This window comes from Centruroides sculpturatus, unplaced genomic scaffold, assembly GCF_000671375.1.
Source record: "Centruroides sculpturatus isolate CEXI.00-Female unplaced genomic scaffold, Cexi_2.0 scaffold1056, whole genome shotgun sequence".
NCBI lineage: Eukaryota > Metazoa > Arthropoda > Arachnida > Scorpiones > Buthidae > Centruroides > Centruroides sculpturatus.
This window is the reverse complement of record NW_019385297.1, coordinates 145,067-165,782: the sequence shown is the minus strand read 5'-3', so window position 1 is coordinate 165,782 and position 20,716 is coordinate 145,067. Positions and strand designations below refer to the sequence as shown.

The following is a 20,716-nucleotide window of genomic DNA, read 5'->3' as shown; positions in this document are numbered from 1 at the left end:
GTTTTAAATTCGAATTTGTTATTGCGTATTGGTTCGATTATAGAACGATTGTAAACGTTTCAGAAAATTGATCAAATTGAAAATAGTTCGTTTGATTTTCGGCAATTCTCTTCAGCGGTAGGTGTTATATAACAATTACTATGGTTATTGAAATATTGGATGTAAATGGGGTTTGCTTGCAAAACCTCCGCTGACGAAGTCGCGGGTAACAGCTAGTATATATATATATTTACATAATAGAGAGATTATGTTAATCATTATATGTAAAATATTTTCTTTATCTTAGAATTGAAAGTAAGACTGATTTCTTATAAACATGTCATTTACCTCAAGATAAGAAATATCTACAGTACACATGATATTATTGAAAATTTAGCAATTAAGATATCGCACAATATTGTGAAATGTCAGCAAAAAATGGAATCTAACAAATCAATCAAATAAAAACCATCAAAATAAACAGAATCGGTGATGAATTAACAAAAAGTACATAAAATAATAATAATAGTAAACATATTTTGTATAGAAAGAATTTTATTTACTAAAATAATATTAGCAGAAAATAGTGTTTATGACCTGAAAATTTTCGAATTTTTCTCGTTTCGAGTCTCATTAGAAATAGCTTTTGAAAGTTTAAATTTACAAATTTCAAACAGAAACGTATCGAATTTATTATAATTTTTATTCCTCGCCATTTCTACCAATGGTAAAATGATTGAATGATGGTTTAACTATTCATTGTCATGGTAAACCAACAACTCTATTCAGTGGTCAAGATACGGGGTAAGTGGCACTAATGCATCCGAAATCATTTGTTTTCTAACAATTCCACCTCTAAAGTACATTTAATTGATTTGTTGGTTTTGTAATGTGTGACAAACTAGTACAAAGCATCTGATACCCAGATTATCGCTCTGAGGAATTAGGAATCGTATCTGGACGGATACAAAAACGCCTTTGATGGGTGTAGTTTTGGGGTGGTCTGTCTTGAATATGTCAGGTTTCATCCTTTGCCACTTGGCCGTTGCGTTGTGGGCCTGGCCGAAATAATAACGAACTTGCTAAAAAATCCTCTTAGAGTTTACAGGGTGGAGAGAGCCAAAAATTAAAAAATACACAGCACTTATATAGACGGCCGTGGAGAGAAATCACACATTCTAGCCCTTAAGAAATTTCGAAATTGATATTTTGGATGTGATGTATCATGCATACTGGAGCTTCAGAGCTAACTAGAGCCATTTGTCCAATGCCATGAGAGTTTATTTTCCCCTGCACCAATTAATTCCCATTTACAATTTAGTTAATTAAATTTTAAAACACGCAATAATAACTTTTAAATGGAGATATTTCAATCAATTTAATAAATTAATTTAAAGCTGTGGCTTCAAGTGACGAGGATAAAGCTTCATCCATTGTTTAGAATCACAAATTGCACCAACATGCAGAGACGAACAGTAAACGACTAGTTAAAATACGAGAAAAGTGTTGTCTTTTTCCATCATGGTCACAATTCTTTTAATTTGATTGCTGTTTATGATTAATCTTCATAATGTACCACCGAAATGTACCACTGAGCTTATTTGTATATTCGATTTTCACAAATCTACACAACTTATAAGTTAGGATTTAAATTAATTTATTAAATTGATAATTATCCGGATTTCTCTCTGGCTTTGTTAATAAACAAGGTCCTAGTAGACAATATATACACAGAAATGTAAAACGGTTAGGACAAAGGAAAGAATAATTAATATTTATAACAGTTTGTCATCGTGATAAAAAATGAATGTCAACTCTATACTTAATATTTTGATAATTTATCGATATCAATTTTACATAATTCCTTGCGTAATTTAATAAATTTTCTTTATCATTTGAATAAAGTTCATATCCATGACAGCACCAAAGATCACAGTTCAGATTATACTTTTTACACTTATTTTCAATAAAATGCCAATTTATATTGTTAAATCTGATATAATACATTACAAAAGAAGATTAGTAATAATAACTGATAAAAATTTTTAAATTAATATATAGGAATTAGTGTTAAAACATGAGCATAAACTACATATCTTGGCTTAGTGGTTCAGTATATCCAGTATTTTCATTAGTGAATTTTCGTTTATAAGTCTGTGCATTAATTTCTTGTAGATAAATGTAAATAAATAAAGTATATGAACATAAAAGTAACTACACTATCAATAAAACATTTTTAAATACGTTTAATTTTTTAAAAATCAAATTATCCTTTTGCTGAGGGCATGCAAGAAACCATAAATATTGCACCATCCGTGACATCATAAACACTTGTTATCACGTCACATCATAGAACTTTCTCTGAATAACAAGATCTACTATAGCAATGTTTCCGGTGATTGCATATTGCATTTATACTGTATAAAAACTCGTGCAAACATAATGTACTTTTATGTGTCATAATCACGCAAAAGAAAAGTGAAGGAGAACTAAAAAATAAACCAGGCTAACTTCCGAGGAGAGACTTTGTATTTTAATATTATTAATTCTAATGTCATGTTTAGATCTTTATTAAAATAAAGATTATTTCGCGTAGAAACAAAAGAGCTTTCTGTATCGAAAGTCATTAAACAAATACATTGTACACGCGATTCGTGTACTAACATGACAAACGTAAGTACCGTGATTGATAGTAGAAAATATGGCTCAACTGTCTTTGCCGTAAAACTTGCTGTACTTTTGTGGCATGACGTAGAGCGGCAACATTTCAAGGTTTTATGGTTGGCAGCAACGAAAGTAACCTCAAACGTGCCACTTTCCGATTAAGCGTTGTATGCGAGCATCGTTTCTAATCTACGTTCACACGGTTCGTTCCGGCAACCGCAACCGTTTCTGTTGCATGTTGTAGAAGGTAACTAAATGTTTTCACACGGTTACACATGTATGACGTCTAAAATATAAACCAATAAAACTTGTCAAAAACAAACCTAGTACAGTTTCTAAAAGAAAACGCACTCATTTATTTGCAATAAATAAAGCAGTATTTCAACAGATCGCCATTCTTTTACATCACTATATTCGGCACTTTTTATTGGGTCAATTTTTGTACACATTATATTATTAAGCAAATATAAATTTCTGTTCATAATTCTATAGTATAACATTAATACAAACCATATCTGAACATTTACAGATTATATACTCACACTTATGAATATGATTGCAATTAAATAGTAATTTCTAGTCAAACTACAGAAGAATATCGTGATAGATACCCATCACTAGATTGCTAAACTCAAGTAGAACTTGCAGGGAGTAACAAAACACGTTGCTCTTCGAACACAGAGTTGAGAGTTACACGTGAGTGTTTGTTTGTTAAGTTTTGGCAACGCAACACTTGGGCAATCTGCCTATGGGGGATGCCTTCCGGGAGGTGTTTTTAAGGAAAACTGGACCCTATTTAGGCGTTACAGACGTGGAGAAAACCCGGAAAACTCCGCGTGGCCAGCCCGTCCGAGTGAGGCAGGGTACGACCGAACTCCAGGGTACGAAGACCCACCGCTCGGCCACTGGTGAGCCTACATGTGAGTGACACTGCCAGTTAAGGTATTGGTGTACAGTTACGATTAATGATGATGTAATGACGCTCTCCGGGCGTGTGATTCTCACTACAGAGCAAAAGTGCTAAATGATGCATCCAAGCGGTGCATTGAAAACACTGGACGACTTGTTAAAAATCGAGATGAGAAAAACTACATAAACGATCTACATCGTTAATAGAAATAAAAAGATAAATAAAATTTATTATAAAAGTTGCTCGGGTTTCTAATTAATGTAGATTAATAGTGTAAAAATATACTTATTTATGTATACGAATGCAACAAACTTCTGATAGTTTATCCTTGTCATCTTGATCAGGCACAGCCTTATCCGTTTTGCCTGCAAGTAATTCTAAAATAAAAAAGATAATTGCTGCCAAATATCCTGACACAAGAAGAGAGAACACTCCTAAAAAGTTTGATAAATTTAATGCTTCAAATTTGTTTTCACTTTCTTTTCTTTATCCTTTATTCTTGTTTGGGGTTTTTCTATTATTCCAGATTCAAACAATCGAGCAACCCTAAACTTAAAATAAAAACAATTTATATTTATATACGGGGATTTATGATGTTAAATTTTGATTAAAGATCGAAAAATAGGGAATAAAAAGAAACGTGTACTAAAAATGTAGCTAATCTAACGAAAACGAAACGAACCTAACCGCCATTTTGGAACCATAGGTAACATTAACCGAATAAAGATATTTAGATGTAGAATTTTATCGCTCCCCTTTTTCCACTTATTAAATATTTGTTAAAAATTAATTTTTTTACAAATAAATATTAATTTAAGTTAAATATTAAAAATACTAACTATAAAAGTATTCGGGTAAATGCCTGGTGTCCGTTTAGAGTTCATAGTAGTGTAACCCCGTATGAGCGCCTCTGCTTCCCATAAAATGACTTGGTATTTAATTTTGCCGGAGTCTGATTCTTATAGTAAAAATTTTTATGAATTATAGAAATGGAAACATTTTATATAAAGTGAAATTCACACTCACATGTAATTAAATTGTTTTTTTAACGGAAATTCTTTTTTCATAGCGTATCCAATTGGAATAAATATCATCGAATCTTCAGAAATAAACCATTTTTCCTCGTCTTTTCTTGTAATAAGTTTTATAATTTTCTTATATGAAATAAGTGCAATTCGACCTTCCCTTGCACGTTGGGCAAAATTTCCGATACTGAAAAAGTTGTTGTTGGCTATTATATGTTCTTTTAGGTCTTTAAAAAATCCTTTATTAGAATTCTATAAAAGTATAATGATAAAAATTTAATGATATATTTTATCTAACAGATTATATTAACAAATAAAATAATACAAAAATTATTTTACCATTATTAGTGAGTAAATAGCAGGACTAGTGGAATCATAAGTACCACAAGCGATCTTTCCTTTCTTTACATAATCAACTAGTTCCGCGAATGTTTTGGGCACAGGTTCTAAACTTGAAGCAGCCAAGTGAGAAGTCAATGTTCCGCTATAACTGAATGTTAATATTAGAATGGTTATTGAACAAGTTCCAATTGCAATTCTTGCAAACATTCGATTTATGTAGCTTATGTCAGATCCTGAAAAATAAACACATAAACATGGTGTGTTTGAAAATTAATGCATAAAATTTTTATAAAATATTCATACCTTGATTAGTAAAAGAAGAAAATAAAAACCAGAAACTTGTCTTTATTGTCCAGCGACGTGAAATGTGTCTTTTGTTTAATTCGTAATTTATTATGGGTGGAAGAATTAATGTAACTAAAATAATGGTCGTTGCTATTGCCAACCAGACCTTTTATGAAAAAAACCAGACCTTTTATGAGCTTCATCATCTGTCTTATTTAATGTAACCAAATAAAAAACAAATTTAAATATTTAAAAAGTTCTCAATGTTTGTTTCGATTTGTCTTTTTACCTGTTGACAAATTGCAAAAATGATAAATGTCAATAGGTCTAATGTAACACAGTTACATCTTGCAATTAAAAAAACAATTAAAAAATAATGATTTAATACATTTAAAACATTTAATACGAAATACAGTAGAGCGTCGATTATCCGAAAGTCAATCATCCGAAAGAATTCCAGTCGGCAAATTTAAATTTTCGCCAGTGCTGTGGCGCTGCAATCTTTGGCTATGTCTTGGGCTACTCAAATATTTTACGGTTTTAATACTAAATTAACTTCTGAAGTATAATTTTTTATTGTTTTTATATTTTTCAATATATTTATTTTGTTCGTACAAAATAAAGAAATAATTTTTAACGATACAATAGTCTTCGTTAGACTTAACATCGACGAAAATTCAACGCGAAGCGACACGCAACGGAGAAAAATGTCAAGATGGGATAAATTAATATATTTTTTCGTACATAATCAGTTATTCAAAACATCGATCTTCCGAACAACCCCAGTCCCCAATTAATTCGGATAATCGATGCTCTACTGTATTTTTTTTTATTAAATCATTATTTTATATTTCATAATGTTTGAAAAATGATGGCGTAAGTAAAACACTAACTTGAATTGAAAAGGATTTGAAAATTACATTCCATCGTGGCTTTATTTCTGTTCGTTTAATAAAAAAGTTTATAGAAAACATTTTAATGAGAGGAGAGAAGTCTATAACTTTTAGTTCTTCGTATGAGATTATAGAAAAAAATGGATGTATATCTGCTGTCTAAAAAAAAACACATAAATGTATTATTAAGTGAGATTTTAAATAATATATAAAAGTTTAAATCAATTATAAAAATATGTTTTTAGATAAGTTATAATTATAGGTTAATTATAATAAACAATACTTTAGCATTAAATATATTATTGTATCATTTCTCACCTTGTTAACCAATTGTCCAATAACTCCAATATATGAACCATTTATGTATGAGTTTAAAGGCCTATCCAGTATTGGTCTCACTATTTTATATCTGTGGTCATATTATTTTACCAAGGTATTATAAATAAATATATAGTAATTATATCGTAAGTATTAGACAGGTTGCGGCCGAAAACGTGTACGTCGGAAGTTCAGCACCGCCTTCCTGTAAGCTAGAAATTTGACAATGGCATTGGGAACGTCAGTGGAATCATGCTCGACGTTTCGAACGCCATTGTCAAACTTCTAGGCTTACAGGAAGGAGGCGCTGAACGTCCGACGTACAAAACTTATAACAAAAAAAAAAAGCTTGAAAAATAATAGAAACAGAATTCCTTTAGTAAAAAAGAAAAAAGTTAACAGTAAATTTCATGGCTTTAACTTACTTAAAATTTAATTTCTTCTGAATGATATGAAAATGGCTTAAGGGTTTAATCATTTGGTCATCTGAAGTATTTTCGCTAAATACAGGGACCTAATACGAATATTTAAATTACTAAAAAATATAGACGATTATTACTAATAATCCTATAATAGAAATAATTTTTCATACCATTGCTATCTTCACCACGTAAGATTTTATACTGTCACCTAAAACAAATTATTATTTTATTACACAATACGCTTCTTGTCTAGTCTTATGTTCAAATATACGAGCGCTAAGATGGCTTTTCTTTTTCGCTAGACTTATTACACCATCAATGAAACGGAGGACAAACTTTAGAAAGACTTTTTATTTATTTGAGTATGCATTTCGGATAATTATATCCCTTTTCAACTCTTTGTGTTACAACTATACAGGGAAAATTAGCATAATGTATACAAGTTAGCAAAATTTTACTATAATGTTACAAAATTGTAAAAGAACATTAGGAAACTTTCATGGATTGTGAGAAATGCAGGAGTTGTGACATTAGACATTAGTTGTTGGAAACCCACTCCACCCACTACCTCTCTTCCCCTTTTCAAGTTGATGCCGTCCTAACGCATCCTCTCCCACTTATAATTTGTGGACCATCCCACCCTGTGAAACTCTACTATAAACTAAAACAATCTCTTTCTGTTCCCTTTATTTTAATGGTGCACTAACCTTACTTCATCATACTGGTTGTTCCAAAAGGTTTCTATTACCCTTACTGTAACCAAGATCAAGGTTCCCAAATTTTATAATATTAACTCAACATTGTATCATGTATATTGGGATGTTTTTTCCAACACTATGTAAAGAAAAGAAAAGCCATCTTAGCGCTCGTATATTTGAAAATATTATTTATTATTATATTTTTATTTCGACAAACTAATATGTATCATCTGAATGTCTGGATCTTGCATTGATATTAGGGTTTCTCATTTCCCGGTTTTTTGCTTGTCCCGGGATTTCGGGGAAAAAAGTGAACTGTTTCCCGGATCCCGGGATATAATTAATTATTTTTTAAGATATAACAAATATCTTGAAATCGAATCATATAATTATTTTTCATTTTTAAAAGTACAGTAATTTAATACGTTCTGAAACCTCCAAAATCATATTAATAATGCTGTGTGAAATATATATTAAAATTATCTTTGAATTACTTAGAAATTTTCACAAATAGAAAAAATTTATTAAAGTTTGTTGGAAACTGCATACAACAACAACAACAACAACAACAACAACAAAAATGCTTTGAATTGAGTTGGAAATTTAAAAAAAAAAATTAGATCAACTTCTAACTTAAAAGATAACTTTCGTTTTTTAAATAAAACATAATACAAAATATTATTGTAAATTTTTATAAGATTTTGAAAACCAAAGATGGTCAATTCTCTGATCACTCAATCTGGTTATTATTTTAATAATGAAAGTCTCGCTGCCGAAAATGCCATTTGAAATTCAATGGATGTGGATGGAATGGTTTTTAATGCATTTAAGAAAAAACAAATGTTACGTGTTTTTTTCACTAGTAGCCTGGAAGATTTTCAGTTCGTTTTCGAGATGTGTTGCAGTACTTCTTTTGCTCTCAAGTATTCTTGATTTGTCTATCTCGGCTGCTTTAGCGAACATAATCCGTTCCAAAACTTTGTTCGTTATCCGAATTGTTCGTTAACCGATTATCGATTTACCATATGTTTTTATGGGAATTTGATTAATTCATTCCGGAGACTCCAAAAAATAAAATAATATATATATTTTTTACTACGTTTATTTATATTTAATAGTAAAAATACAGTCTTGCATTTTTATTAGTCATGTTTTTTCCGTTTGTGGGGGTTAAAGAATCTGTCTGACGTCGATTGCTTCTCTCATTTCTTCGGGATTTTTCGGAAGTAATTAATAGTATCGTAATTATATAGATCCCAAACCCCATTAACCTTATTCTGGTTTGGATGCCACTCGGAGATCGTTGTTCTGACATCCTACCATTTCTTCAAAAGATCTTTAGTAGCAGATGTCGACATTGGTCCTCTTTTGTCTTCCTCATTTTCAAAATAAAACACATCTCGCTGAAGTTTCTTGGTGTTGTTCATTTGAGAGTTCTTGGGGTTCTTCTGTTATGAGCTCTAAAATGCTGTTTATTAATCAGATGCGATTTTCATTACTCCATTAGCAGCTTGAGACTTCTTGATATATCTTTCATATTTCTCAGTTATTTCTCAGATGCGATTTTCATTACTCCATTAGCAGCTTGAGACTTCTTGATATATCTTTCGTATCTAAGATTGTGCCTACTGTAGACCTGTTCGAGCCATACTGCCTAGCAACATCACACATTTTGCATCTAGTTTCTACCTTATCTCTTACTTGGTTTCCACGGTGAGCACAGTTCTTGGCACTCCTCTTTTTAGGCTCCATAATGCGGTATTATCAGTTTCTTTTTTAAATAAAAAGGTCAGAAAAGCACTTACAAAAATTCAGAGAACAGAAATCAACTAGCCCACAAAAATTATTTAAATGCAAGGCCCGGATGAAATTCGAAATTTTGGTATTAAAATGTTAATGAATATCCAATGGGACAGTTAAACTTTCATCTTTCGTAAATAAACCCTGACACGAAACTTAACAAGTGTCCGTTCGACGTCTCGCGAAGATTATAAATAATTATTTGTCAGAAAGGTAAACAAAAAGCTAGAATTACAAGGGAGAGTTTCAAACTTCGGAGGAATATTAATACTGTCCGGTCGGTATCGGGTTGAGCGTCGATGTTGACGTCTCCAGCGCTTCGAAAGGTTTCGAATTGATACCTGAAGACAAGGGAAAATCAATTGGTATTCGTTTATTTTCCGTAGCTTTCTTTTATGTTTGTTCAGTAAGGTGTTCATTGTCGATCATAAAAATCTTTCGCGAAAGTGTTCGTTATCCGATTTGTTCGCTATCCGAACTGTTCGTTAACCGATTACCCACTCTATTTCAGGCAAGTAAAAGTTGAACAAACCTCAACTGTACTTCAAACTTAAAACAAAATTAAAAGGATATTTGAAGTCAAGTACTTGTATATAATAAGTTTATATTAGTCAAATGATTACAAGTTGCTTGAATTGAAGTGACTTGACTAATGTAAACAAACATTAAAATATACTTTAAATATTAGAAAATAAGAAAAACCAAAATCTGAACAAGATTTCATATGACGGAACAACATATAATAACGATATACCGACGAATTTTACAGAGAAAACTTCAATTTTAAAAAAACCTCCATTATTAAAACGAGCAAATATTTATTATGACATCGTCATAACTTGCAAGTACAGTACTGTAAAAATACTTCGAAAAATAATTCTATTTTACTCACCTTCCTCTGTGCTATCTTTTGCAACAGAGAAAAAGAAAACTATCATTAACATATAGAATATTTCTGCCTTCATTCTTGTTCTGATGTGTAATCAACGCAAATATTTCTATATTTTTATTGACTATTATAACGTTTGTGTTTACATGACAACACGTATATAGTGTTTGAACGTAATAAGTGCCGATTAAAGAGAACCAATCAAACTGCGCCGACGAAGTAATTTTTAAATCTATTGAATGGCGGTTCATTTTTACCGAGTGTCAACCTATTTGAAATCGACTAGAATAATGAACAATTGAAATTAAATCGAGCGCACATTAACTTGCCTTATAGAATTGAAAATGATGTGATTTCAGTCAGTTGTCTCTTCTTAATGAGTAACTACTATGATTAAAATTAGACTCCAATTAATTATATACGAACTTCCTATGCCAACCAGAAATCTCGTTATTTCAATTCAATGCTTCCCATGAAAGTAGTTAAATACTTGACCGGCATAACTCTATTGCTAACTGAAAATGTAATATGTACTGTACATTGTGCACACCATGTAACGTGCAAAACTCTATAACCGTTAGAGGTAGGCCAATAAAAATGTTCAGCTCTGAATTCTTTGATTCTAAATGATGTGTCACATAATCCCTTCCCATTTACAGCTTCAGAATTGCATTCAATTTGGCCGACATCAAGATGGCCACTTTGTGTGTAACCACATCAATCCGTTTATCCCTCGGTGTAATGTGTTTCTGACACAAGCAAATGAAATTTGGGTACATTCTATGTTCTGTAGAAGGATGTTAAGTGACTTTTCTCCCATCCTGTATTATGAGTTTTGGGATTTTTTTAAATAATTTCTTAAACAAGTGACTGCTTTTATCGGTCTTCATTATAAAATTTAGTAAACATTCTGTCATAAAAACTAATAGAAATAGTAAACGATTAGGTTGATGAATAATTTAATCAGTGTCTGACAAACAACAGTGTTTGTCTGATATTGCATTTCTCAAAACATATTTCGTTACCAAGCAATTATTTATTGACACTGTGACAATGCCAAGTAACAATTCTTAATTATATATTTAATTTATTTCGTTTAAATCATATGACCTCCAATTCAAGTTAGTAATGTCTTGCCCCTGTACTGTACATTATACTTTTTCAATTATTGTTGGCACGAATCGTGCCAGTCATCTATCTGTCTCAGGGGAAAAAGTTTGAATTAAAATAACGTGACTACTTCCTATACAGCGAAAATTCATATATAATTAATTGAGGCCTTTCGATGTTTTGAATTGGAAAATTATTCAGAAACTTTAAATAAACGCAAATCAATAGTTTTAATTAAACTTAATTTATTACAATACACAACAATAATTTTTAATTCTATCGAGTGCGACATAAGTTACAGAAAATAAATGTATTACTGCTCAGGAGTAATGATAAAATCTGAGGAGTAATTTCTGTATGTTTGGATGTTAGTGTGTGGAGAGGAATGATTTGTTCACTACTCTCTTTGAAGCTTAAAGGACCATAGGCAACACTTGTGGTATTTATCCGAAGGACTCAACTTTATTGTTTAGTATTTCTTAGTTATTGATTTTTTACTGTTGCTTAATATCCCCATATCAATCATTCCTCGTATTCAAGTTTCGCGTTCAAGTCGTCAATGTCTTATATTATTATGTCTTGAATTCTCAAGATCAGATGAGATTTCTGTTCCAAAATTTTTCATTTTCTACATAGAATTGTTGAATTTCTAATAATTTCTCAATGAAATAGGTAGGATCTAAAGGTGGCAATTCACCCCCATAGTCGACAGGTAAATATTTAGGATCTACGAACTTGTGCAATGATTCTATTCCAGAACTATGAAGGTGAATCTGAAATTATTTAAGAGTGAATCATTTTATTATAAAATGCCAATCTTTTAATACACAGTATAATNCACCTTTGGTCCCATACCTGTCGGATTATCAAGGGACAACTGTAGTCTATATCAAAATATAATTTACTTCATTGTAATTTAAATATATTTATAACCGACTATACAATTCTGAAATATATTTTTAGTTCATATGAATTGTTCTTCTTATTTCAAGATAAGTTACAGCTGCTACTATCACTCCAATATTTTTCTTGTTCTTCAAAGAACTCTTGAAATTCTAGTAGTTTTTCATTGCATTCGGTAGGATCGAATGGTGGTAATTCACCACCGTAGTCGGCAGGTAAATACTTAGGATCTATGAATTTGTGCAGTGATTCCATTCCAGAACTATGAAAGTGGATCTGAAATTATTCGTGAATGAAACTATTTATTATAAACTATTAAAAATTCTAAGATTTTAAGTTAGTATAAGAGCCTCAGGCCTTATTTTTAAGTAATAAAGTAAAATAAATTATTTTCTGGGTATAAAATCCAATCTCAATGAGAACAGGGTAGCAGTTACCCTATTTGCAATGAGATTGGATTGAATTGGATTGGTAATGCAACACATATAACAATGGATAAATTTTGTGGTAGAGAGAAGCTTAACACAGGACCTACTGTGGAATGTTGGACTCTATGTAGTTGTTAGATACGTGAAGAAAATCCGGAAAATTCCACAGACCTAACCTGTTTGTCAGCGCAAAACCACTAGGCTAGTGGTTGTCTTCTTCACATTTTGTGGATCAGTTTAAGATATTCGGTTTTAAATCACCATTATTTAGCTACCTCCACTCAATCACATTTTCAGGAATTCGAAGCATTTAAAAATTCTGGATTCTGCTGGATCTCTATAATAAACTATTCTTAACGTTGTAATGTTAATCGTAATTAATAATAAAACTTTCACTTTACAAAATTATTATTGAAATTTTGAAATATAGCTAATGGGATCTAAAATTTGGGACAGCCTAATGCCAGAGACGTGTCTGAATACTGCCAGCTGCCATCTTTGTGGATCTGGCCAAATTAACAGAGTATAAAAAGGCTTCTGAAAAATGCTCTTGATTATTATACATTCAATTAAAGCCACAATACATTAATATAAATGTAATATGGCCAGTGAATAAAAGCACTTCATTTAGGGCTGGCCTAGATGGGATTCGAACCAGTTTTCTTCACGTGTCTAAGACGTAAATAGAAGACAGTTTCCTTCCGGAAGGCACCCCTCTTGTCAGATCGCCCATACATTGTGTTGTGTTATTCCATGTTGTGCGTTATTCAATCTAAATCTTGCGATTCTGTACTAATTCTTCTAATTAGAGAATATCTATATACATGTTTTAACGCATGGCTTTAAGCCTATACATGATGACCATGCATGAGCTTCCTGACCATTGTAGTTAGAAGACAATTTTATATGATACTTTGAGTCGTGACATTTAACAACGATTGACCGCTGATCAGCATTATTTTTATAATTTACACTTATTGTAAATACATTCTAAAATTAATTTATTTAATGCTGTATCAGAGTTATTGTTACTTAAATAAAGAAAGCAATGAACAATAATTATCGCTCTCATGTTATGTTGGATTTTTGTATATTCACTTAAAAAATTATTGAATATAGATGAACTTATTTACAATTATTAAGTATAGGAACAATTAAGTTACTTACTCTTTTCTTAATTTTATATGGTAAAAATGGCAGAAATGCTGTGAAGAAAGCTTGTACAAATGTTCCGATATTGACCACGTGGATTGCCTTGTATCTAACCTGACTGCAACCCTGTTTAGAAAATATATATGTGAATGTTAATGAATGTGAATCTTATTTATTTACTGTATATTTAAAATAAGTATATAATTAAATATAACATTAAATAATATTTAAGAAACGTAATTATATAACTTATTCTAAGTATCTTGAGTTTTTCATAAGCCTCGTATAGGAGCCTTTCTGGTTCAGTGAAAGAAGTGTTCATGAGCCTGGTGTAGACAGGTGCTCGATAATTGTTCTCGAGGCGGTACTTCAAAGTGTTTGTTCTCGAAACCTTGACAAAATTCCGAGAGCCGTTCTCAAACATGTGGATTTTTGGGTGAAGAGGTTATGCACATAGGCAGCTCTCAGTTTTCGAACTAACACCTTCCAGACTCTTTCACTTGTACCTAATAGGGGAAGCTGTTGTAAATCGAAATACTTTCTAATTTTCTTTTAACGAATTACTTAACAATACTTTGCTAAAATGAAAGAAAACTCTCATCTTTATATGCATGTTTAAGAATTGTAACATACCAATGGTAAAAAAAGATGTTCGTATGCTACTAATACTAATACTATTATAAAGAGTCTAACTAGGCAGTGTCTCGACCCCATTCCTCTCCATTTTGTACAATGATATACTTTTCGCAAACCCCTTTCCCTTAAGCTGTACAGGTAATTAATAGATGACTGTATTAGAAAACATGAGATACATAACTTCAATTTTCTTAAAATAATTAAAACTATAAATATTGTCATATTATTATGAACGATGCTTGAACATACAAAGATTAGAGAAGCAACAGTGTGAACAGTGCTTGGTGTCATCTGTATTATATGCCTCCAGGATAAAGTTTCAGCATCCAAGATCATAACAAAACCATTGACTTGCATTACGTGCTCGTTCAATAGGATATCATGAAACATTAACTTGCACTTTATTATTGTTTTAAAATGAACTTTACAAGGATCCCAATTAGCTAATAAAAAGAAAAATCGAATAATTAAATTTTTTGAAAATAATTTTTACAACAAATATTAAAAATTTATTAAACTTTTTATAAGTTTTATTGATAGCTTGCATACGTACGGCATTTTGCAATTCCTATAACTCTTCCTTCCTGATCAGTCTGCTGAAGATATCCAATCATTTTCATATCCAAATATTCTTTTACAGCCAAAGGATTAAAATCTGTAAACATACTCGGATTTCTTTCTCTTGATGAATAGTAATTTCTTAATAATTTAACAGCTCTTTCTCTATCAAATTTCCTAGCTCTCAGGAAGCTCAAGAGGAACATGTCGTCCATACGGCAATTTATTTTCTCTTCTGCAAAATTTTTAAATTATAATTTTATTACGTATATATACTGCATGCTTTGTTGTAATTTGATTAAAATCATAACATATTATATATAAAAAATATAATAATGTTTTAATCTCTTCTTCAATTGGGCCTCATACCAAGCGTGGATTCATTCATGAAAGATGTTCTTAGAGTGAATCTATGAATTGTAACTGCTGATTTCTTGAAGAAAAATTCACAAAAAAACACATCAAACAATGATTAAAGTTTATTTTAAAATTTGTAAGACAATTATATAGTGACAGTTGTGTGAATAGATCTAAAGGTATCATCCTGCTGCTCTGGATAATTCAGATTCTAATCCACTCCAGATTGTCAAAACTGTGCTTTGAATCGGATATATTGTGCACTGCTTCTTATCTGATCATCCTATTGTGGCTCTGATAAAACTGACGATGTGCAAGGGAAAAATTCCTATTAGAGTAAGTGCAAACTTTGTGGGCAGGAAGACGAAGAGGATGAGTTGCATGGGACAAAATTCGTCTTACTTTTTCCAGGATGCGACATTCCCGCCCCTTAAATCGTAAAGATCACTAAGCAAGATCTCCAGCTGTCGAAACCACCCGCATTCTACCTTATTAACAGAAATAGAGTTTTCTTTTTTGAGGAGGAACATTACCGTTTGTGTCACGATTTCTTTTACCATTCCATATTTCACTTCACTTTTTCTATCCAAGTTATGAAGAATTGTAAAATTTACAGTGTTTTCATCTAATAATCGGCAACTTACGACCACTAATTCTTTATGGAGAACGTTATTTAAAAGTATAAACTTGTAACGATTTCTTGACAAATGATATATTTGATAACTAACTTTCTTACTGTAATCCTCGAACACATAGAGGAAACTGCTGATTTTGTATCTTTGTAATAACAATTGTTAATCTATTCCTTTATGTAATTTATTAAATAATAAATATAATTATAGAAAACTCCGATTGTATGAGCTACTGTTCAGAACAATAAAAGTTCTTTTACTGCTACTAGCGACATGACTAAGGTTGGTGTCACCCAGTGCTGTAACTCATGATGAAGAGGTTGACGACCTCGTTGTATGACTGAGAAAGACTTTGTGTTTTCTTAGCGACTAATTCGTATGCGAATCCCCCCTTAAGAAGAAGCGTGCATCTGTATAGGTGAAGAATGGAGAAGACACCCACCTCTTGTACAGAGGGCATGGTCTCGAAAAGCCGTGTTTCCGAGGCACCTAGTTTGCATAATCTCGCGGGACAAATTCCCTTAAATGCCCCATAAGTGTCCCTAACTGTCCAAAATTGCTATAAAACTGCCCAATTCGTGCTAGGGTCAAAGGTCAAGTAACTAAAATACACCGAAAACTACAGTTTCCTCCCTTCTAATTTACATAATTCCACATTCTTACTATCTTATTTACATTTTCTCTCGTATTTATATATGTAGAGATAGATTTCTTTTCGTAATAGACCATACAGAATCTTAGTAATGTATCTTAGTAATGTACAACCTGAAACACTACACAAAAATTTTATATTTATTTGGTGATACCCTACGTTTAATGACCCGAAAGAGGTCATACACAAACGAAATAAACTACACAAAAGGAAAGTGCTGAAAGTAAACAATATGTTAATTAGTTAGACCTACGATGATTACAACTGTACTGAACATATAAGCCTATAAGCGTTATTCTCTTGTCAATATTTAACTTTATACACGACTACGAAAGTTTATATCAGTCAAGTGATCTATAAGCTATCAATCTACAATCATATCAATATATATACCGATACATTAATCATTTAGAAAACAAGATATCATTTTATGTTTCTACAATACTATTGATTACAAGGTAATTAATTAATGTGAATTAGACAGCCTGATTCCTGACCGGTCAAGATGTTACACTTTCATAATGGGGGAATCCAGACAGGTCGAAAAGCCACAGAAACTTTACCACACTATTGTGGGACTGATCAAACTCATAATTGTTTTATTAAAAGGCCTTGTTTTCCTTCCTTTTAAGAAGTTTATAATGTTATTCTAACTTATTTATTACAGTAGAATCCCGGTTATTCGAGGTAATGTGAACTGATTCTCGGATAACCGAAAACGTATTAAAAATTACGATAACAAAGAATTTATACAGTGACACTTTTAAACCTCCTCTTAGTGAATTTATTCCTATAAAGAACACTAATACGTACAATAGTTTTATGAATAGTTATTGTAGTCAGGTAACAGAAACAAATCATTTTATAAGTGTTATTGCTTTGAATCTTTTAAGAATTACAGTATACGAAATGTATTCGTTTACGGGTTTGCCTCGGGTTTCTACTGTACTAAAATTAATACAAACAGCACAAACACTTTGCTCTAAATGTCAGAAGAATAGAACAAGATCAAGTTCTACTTAATTGTCGTATTAAAATAGACTTTCTTAGTTTAAAAGCAAATGTCTATCGACCTAACAGATAGTGTATCTCGACATTTTAAATTGTGGCATTCCTTGTTTATTCCCTTCACCCTTCATTTATTGTAAATATTTAATATTAATTACAAATTTGTTTGTATATAAAATAAGACTTACTGATAATTATATCCTTGAAACTTCGAATTTCTTTATCGTTCCACGTGTATTTGCTACTTTCATTTTCGGATCTATCTACAAACAATCCAAGAGTCATTCCTGTAATAGTTAAACTACTATATTATTAAACTTAAACACTCTATTTAATAATATTTATTAATAAAAACATTAAACATAAACGAAATTCTAAAACAAATGTTAGTTAGGTAGATTTACTAAAATATATTTGTGTAAATAACACAGAATTTCTGGAGGAATGACCTCCAGAAAAGCATTTCCAAGAAATGAGAATGATGGCTGAAAGAGAATATTTCTGTAACACTAATTCTTTTCCTATTAGCCATCTAGAAACCCATAAAATAGCAAAAGGTTTAATTTTAATAGTAGAGAGTTAAAAAAAATTGTCATTATCTCGAGATACAGTACACGATCCCATATATTTCTCTGTTCTTCTGGCCTTTAATTACCAAAGTTTAATAGCAGTAATAGACTAAATAACACTGTGAAGTTTCAAAATTTTTTTTGGTTTATTCAGTCCTGAGGCATTAAGAAAAGTTGATGCCAACATACACATATACATAGAATTTCCTAAAGGTTTTGTTTATATTTCTTAGCTTACATAGTCAAAAATGTCGAGTAATACCCGGGTGGAAAGTCAAAATTAGCTGGTCAATATAACAGCTGGGAAACTAAAACGATATTTCCTCAGGGTTTGTAGATTCACATGGTTCAGGATTACATTATAAAGAATAGAATTTTTAAAATAATGTATATGTAAATGAAATAAAAGTAAATGTATCCATGTATACGACGAGTGCTCGTTCTTATTAACGGACTTATTTTATATGAATTTGAATTAATTAAACTTAATATTGTTTAAAAGTAGCATTTAGATAATTAAAGTCTTAATATTTAACTAAATAAACTTAAAAATACTATAATTTACGAGTAATTCTTGAATTTTATTGCGTTACGGACGTATCTATATCTTATACTCGCAAACTCAATCATAATATTACATACAATTTTTTTTAATGAAGTCTTTTAAATATTTAAACTTCATACGTTTCAAAATATTAGAATTAATATTGATAATGATTTTAATATTTAAAAAAACATTACTATATACTAATTTAACCATGTATGAAAGAACAACAGAACAGTAAATACTTACTTGTTTCTATAGTGAATGTGTTAAAAGAGTATCTTTACTGATTTCATTATTTGTATCAATAGATAAACAGTTTGTACTTGTTATCTATTTGCATCCAAAGTTCAATAATACTGATTACTTTTTTTATATTGTATGACAGTTGTATTAAACCTTTAGAATTTTCCATAATTAATACAGAAATTTCATGATTGTAACAAATAAATTATCAATACATATAGTTTGTTTTTGCTCTTTTCTCCCTATGAGCTTTCTATCAAGCCTGTTGTGGTTTTAGCCTGTTGAAAAGGCTAAATTGAAAAGGATTCTGGATTCCCAGAGTATTAGGCTGATGCTTTAACCTCCTCAGGATAGTGTAAGTATAGTATATTATAATAAGAAAATGAATATGAGTATGCAGATATGATTTAATACTGTGGAATACTTTATAAAAGTCTTTGATTTCAGTAAGAATATCATAAAAATCTTAATATATTACATATAAAATATCTATATTAAGTTGAAAAATTAATGAAAAACAAAAAGGTTGTGAAAATTGTTTATTTTCTGATTGATACATGAGTTGTAAATTGGATTAGATTTTTCACTATCAACAAAAATATAAACTAGAAATGTCTTTGACACAGTTTATTGTATTTATTGACTTGAACTGATGCCAATTTATTTATTGTTTAAACACGAGGCACTAATGGGATTGTTGTCTTTTCACATCTTACCCGGAGATAATAGTAAAAAAAGGAGTAACTTACCATTATAAAAAGTTATATAAAATATCATACATTTGTTTTATATTTTATACAACAGTATCGTAATATAATAGTAAAATAAACACTTTTTAAGCTCTTTCTGTTCAGTGGAAACTAAGAAGGCCCTTTTTTGTGGCAAGCCTATTATTGTCCGGAGCTCTTCACATCAGGCAATACCACCCTTAAAAATTTCTTGGGAGGTTTTTGACCTTTCCGGATTCGATTCAGTGTCTCAGAGTGGTAGTTTAACACCTTAAACGCTCGACAATCCGCCTTCTAAACATATTATACTCGCATGACCCCCGTATAACACTGTTGATTTTTCCGTTTTATATGAATTCCATGTTGTACGAGTCACTTAGATTTTACAAATACGTGAGCCGTTCACAGCCCAGCACACGTATTTGTAAAATCTAAGTGACTCGTACAACATGGAATTCATATAAAACGGAAAAATCAACAGTGTTATACGGGGGTCGACTGTAAATTATTACTAGCATTTACAAATTTTTATAAAACCCATCCTGACTCTCAAAATCAAGCTTTTTTTTTTCATTTTACTATAATTAAAAAGTTTTTAGAATAAAATATCATAACAGATGGCGCCAACAAACGTTGCCTGGAAAGTTAAGCAACTGGTTTCTGGATTGCTTTGTTTGGTAAATAAATTGCAATGGAAGGTTTTTATATTTGGATAAAATGTCAAAAAGTTCAGAATTAGAAAGTTCAAATGCGTAATAGGCAAATAATATGATCAAGAACAAATGGATCTTGAAGACAAGAGTTTTTATTACATGTTTCTACAGAAAATACTAGGCCATGGCCAAAAGATTGACCTGCAAGAAGGATCAACAAAGATCTTTGTTGGAAGTGACTGTTAAAGGTCGATAAAAAGCCGATAAAAGGTCGTTGGCATTGAATCTGATTTAAAAAAAATAATAATAATTTAA

The 20,716-nt window shown here is 30.9% G+C and overlaps 1 protein-coding gene across 1 annotated transcript; it reads right to left on the bottom strand.

Annotated features, from left to right (window-relative positions):
- Positions 1–12,229: 12,229 nt before the first annotated feature.
- LOC111637317 (clavesin-1-like) lies at positions 12,230–19,034 on the bottom strand. The gene is made up of 6 exons (XM_023382795.1): positions 19,024–19,034; positions 17,850–17,948; positions 15,008–15,247; positions 14,704–14,897; positions 13,834–13,944; positions 12,230–12,514 (listed from the first exon to the last, which is right to left on the bottom strand). Exons 2-6 carry the CDS (start codon positions 17,944–17,946, stop codon positions 12,323–12,325), a joined length of 834 nt encoding a protein of 277 aa, XP_023238563.1. The 5' UTR covers positions 17,947–17,948; positions 19,024–19,034; the 3' UTR covers positions 12,230–12,322.
- Between the last annotated feature and the right edge of the window lie 1,682 nt (positions 19,035–20,716).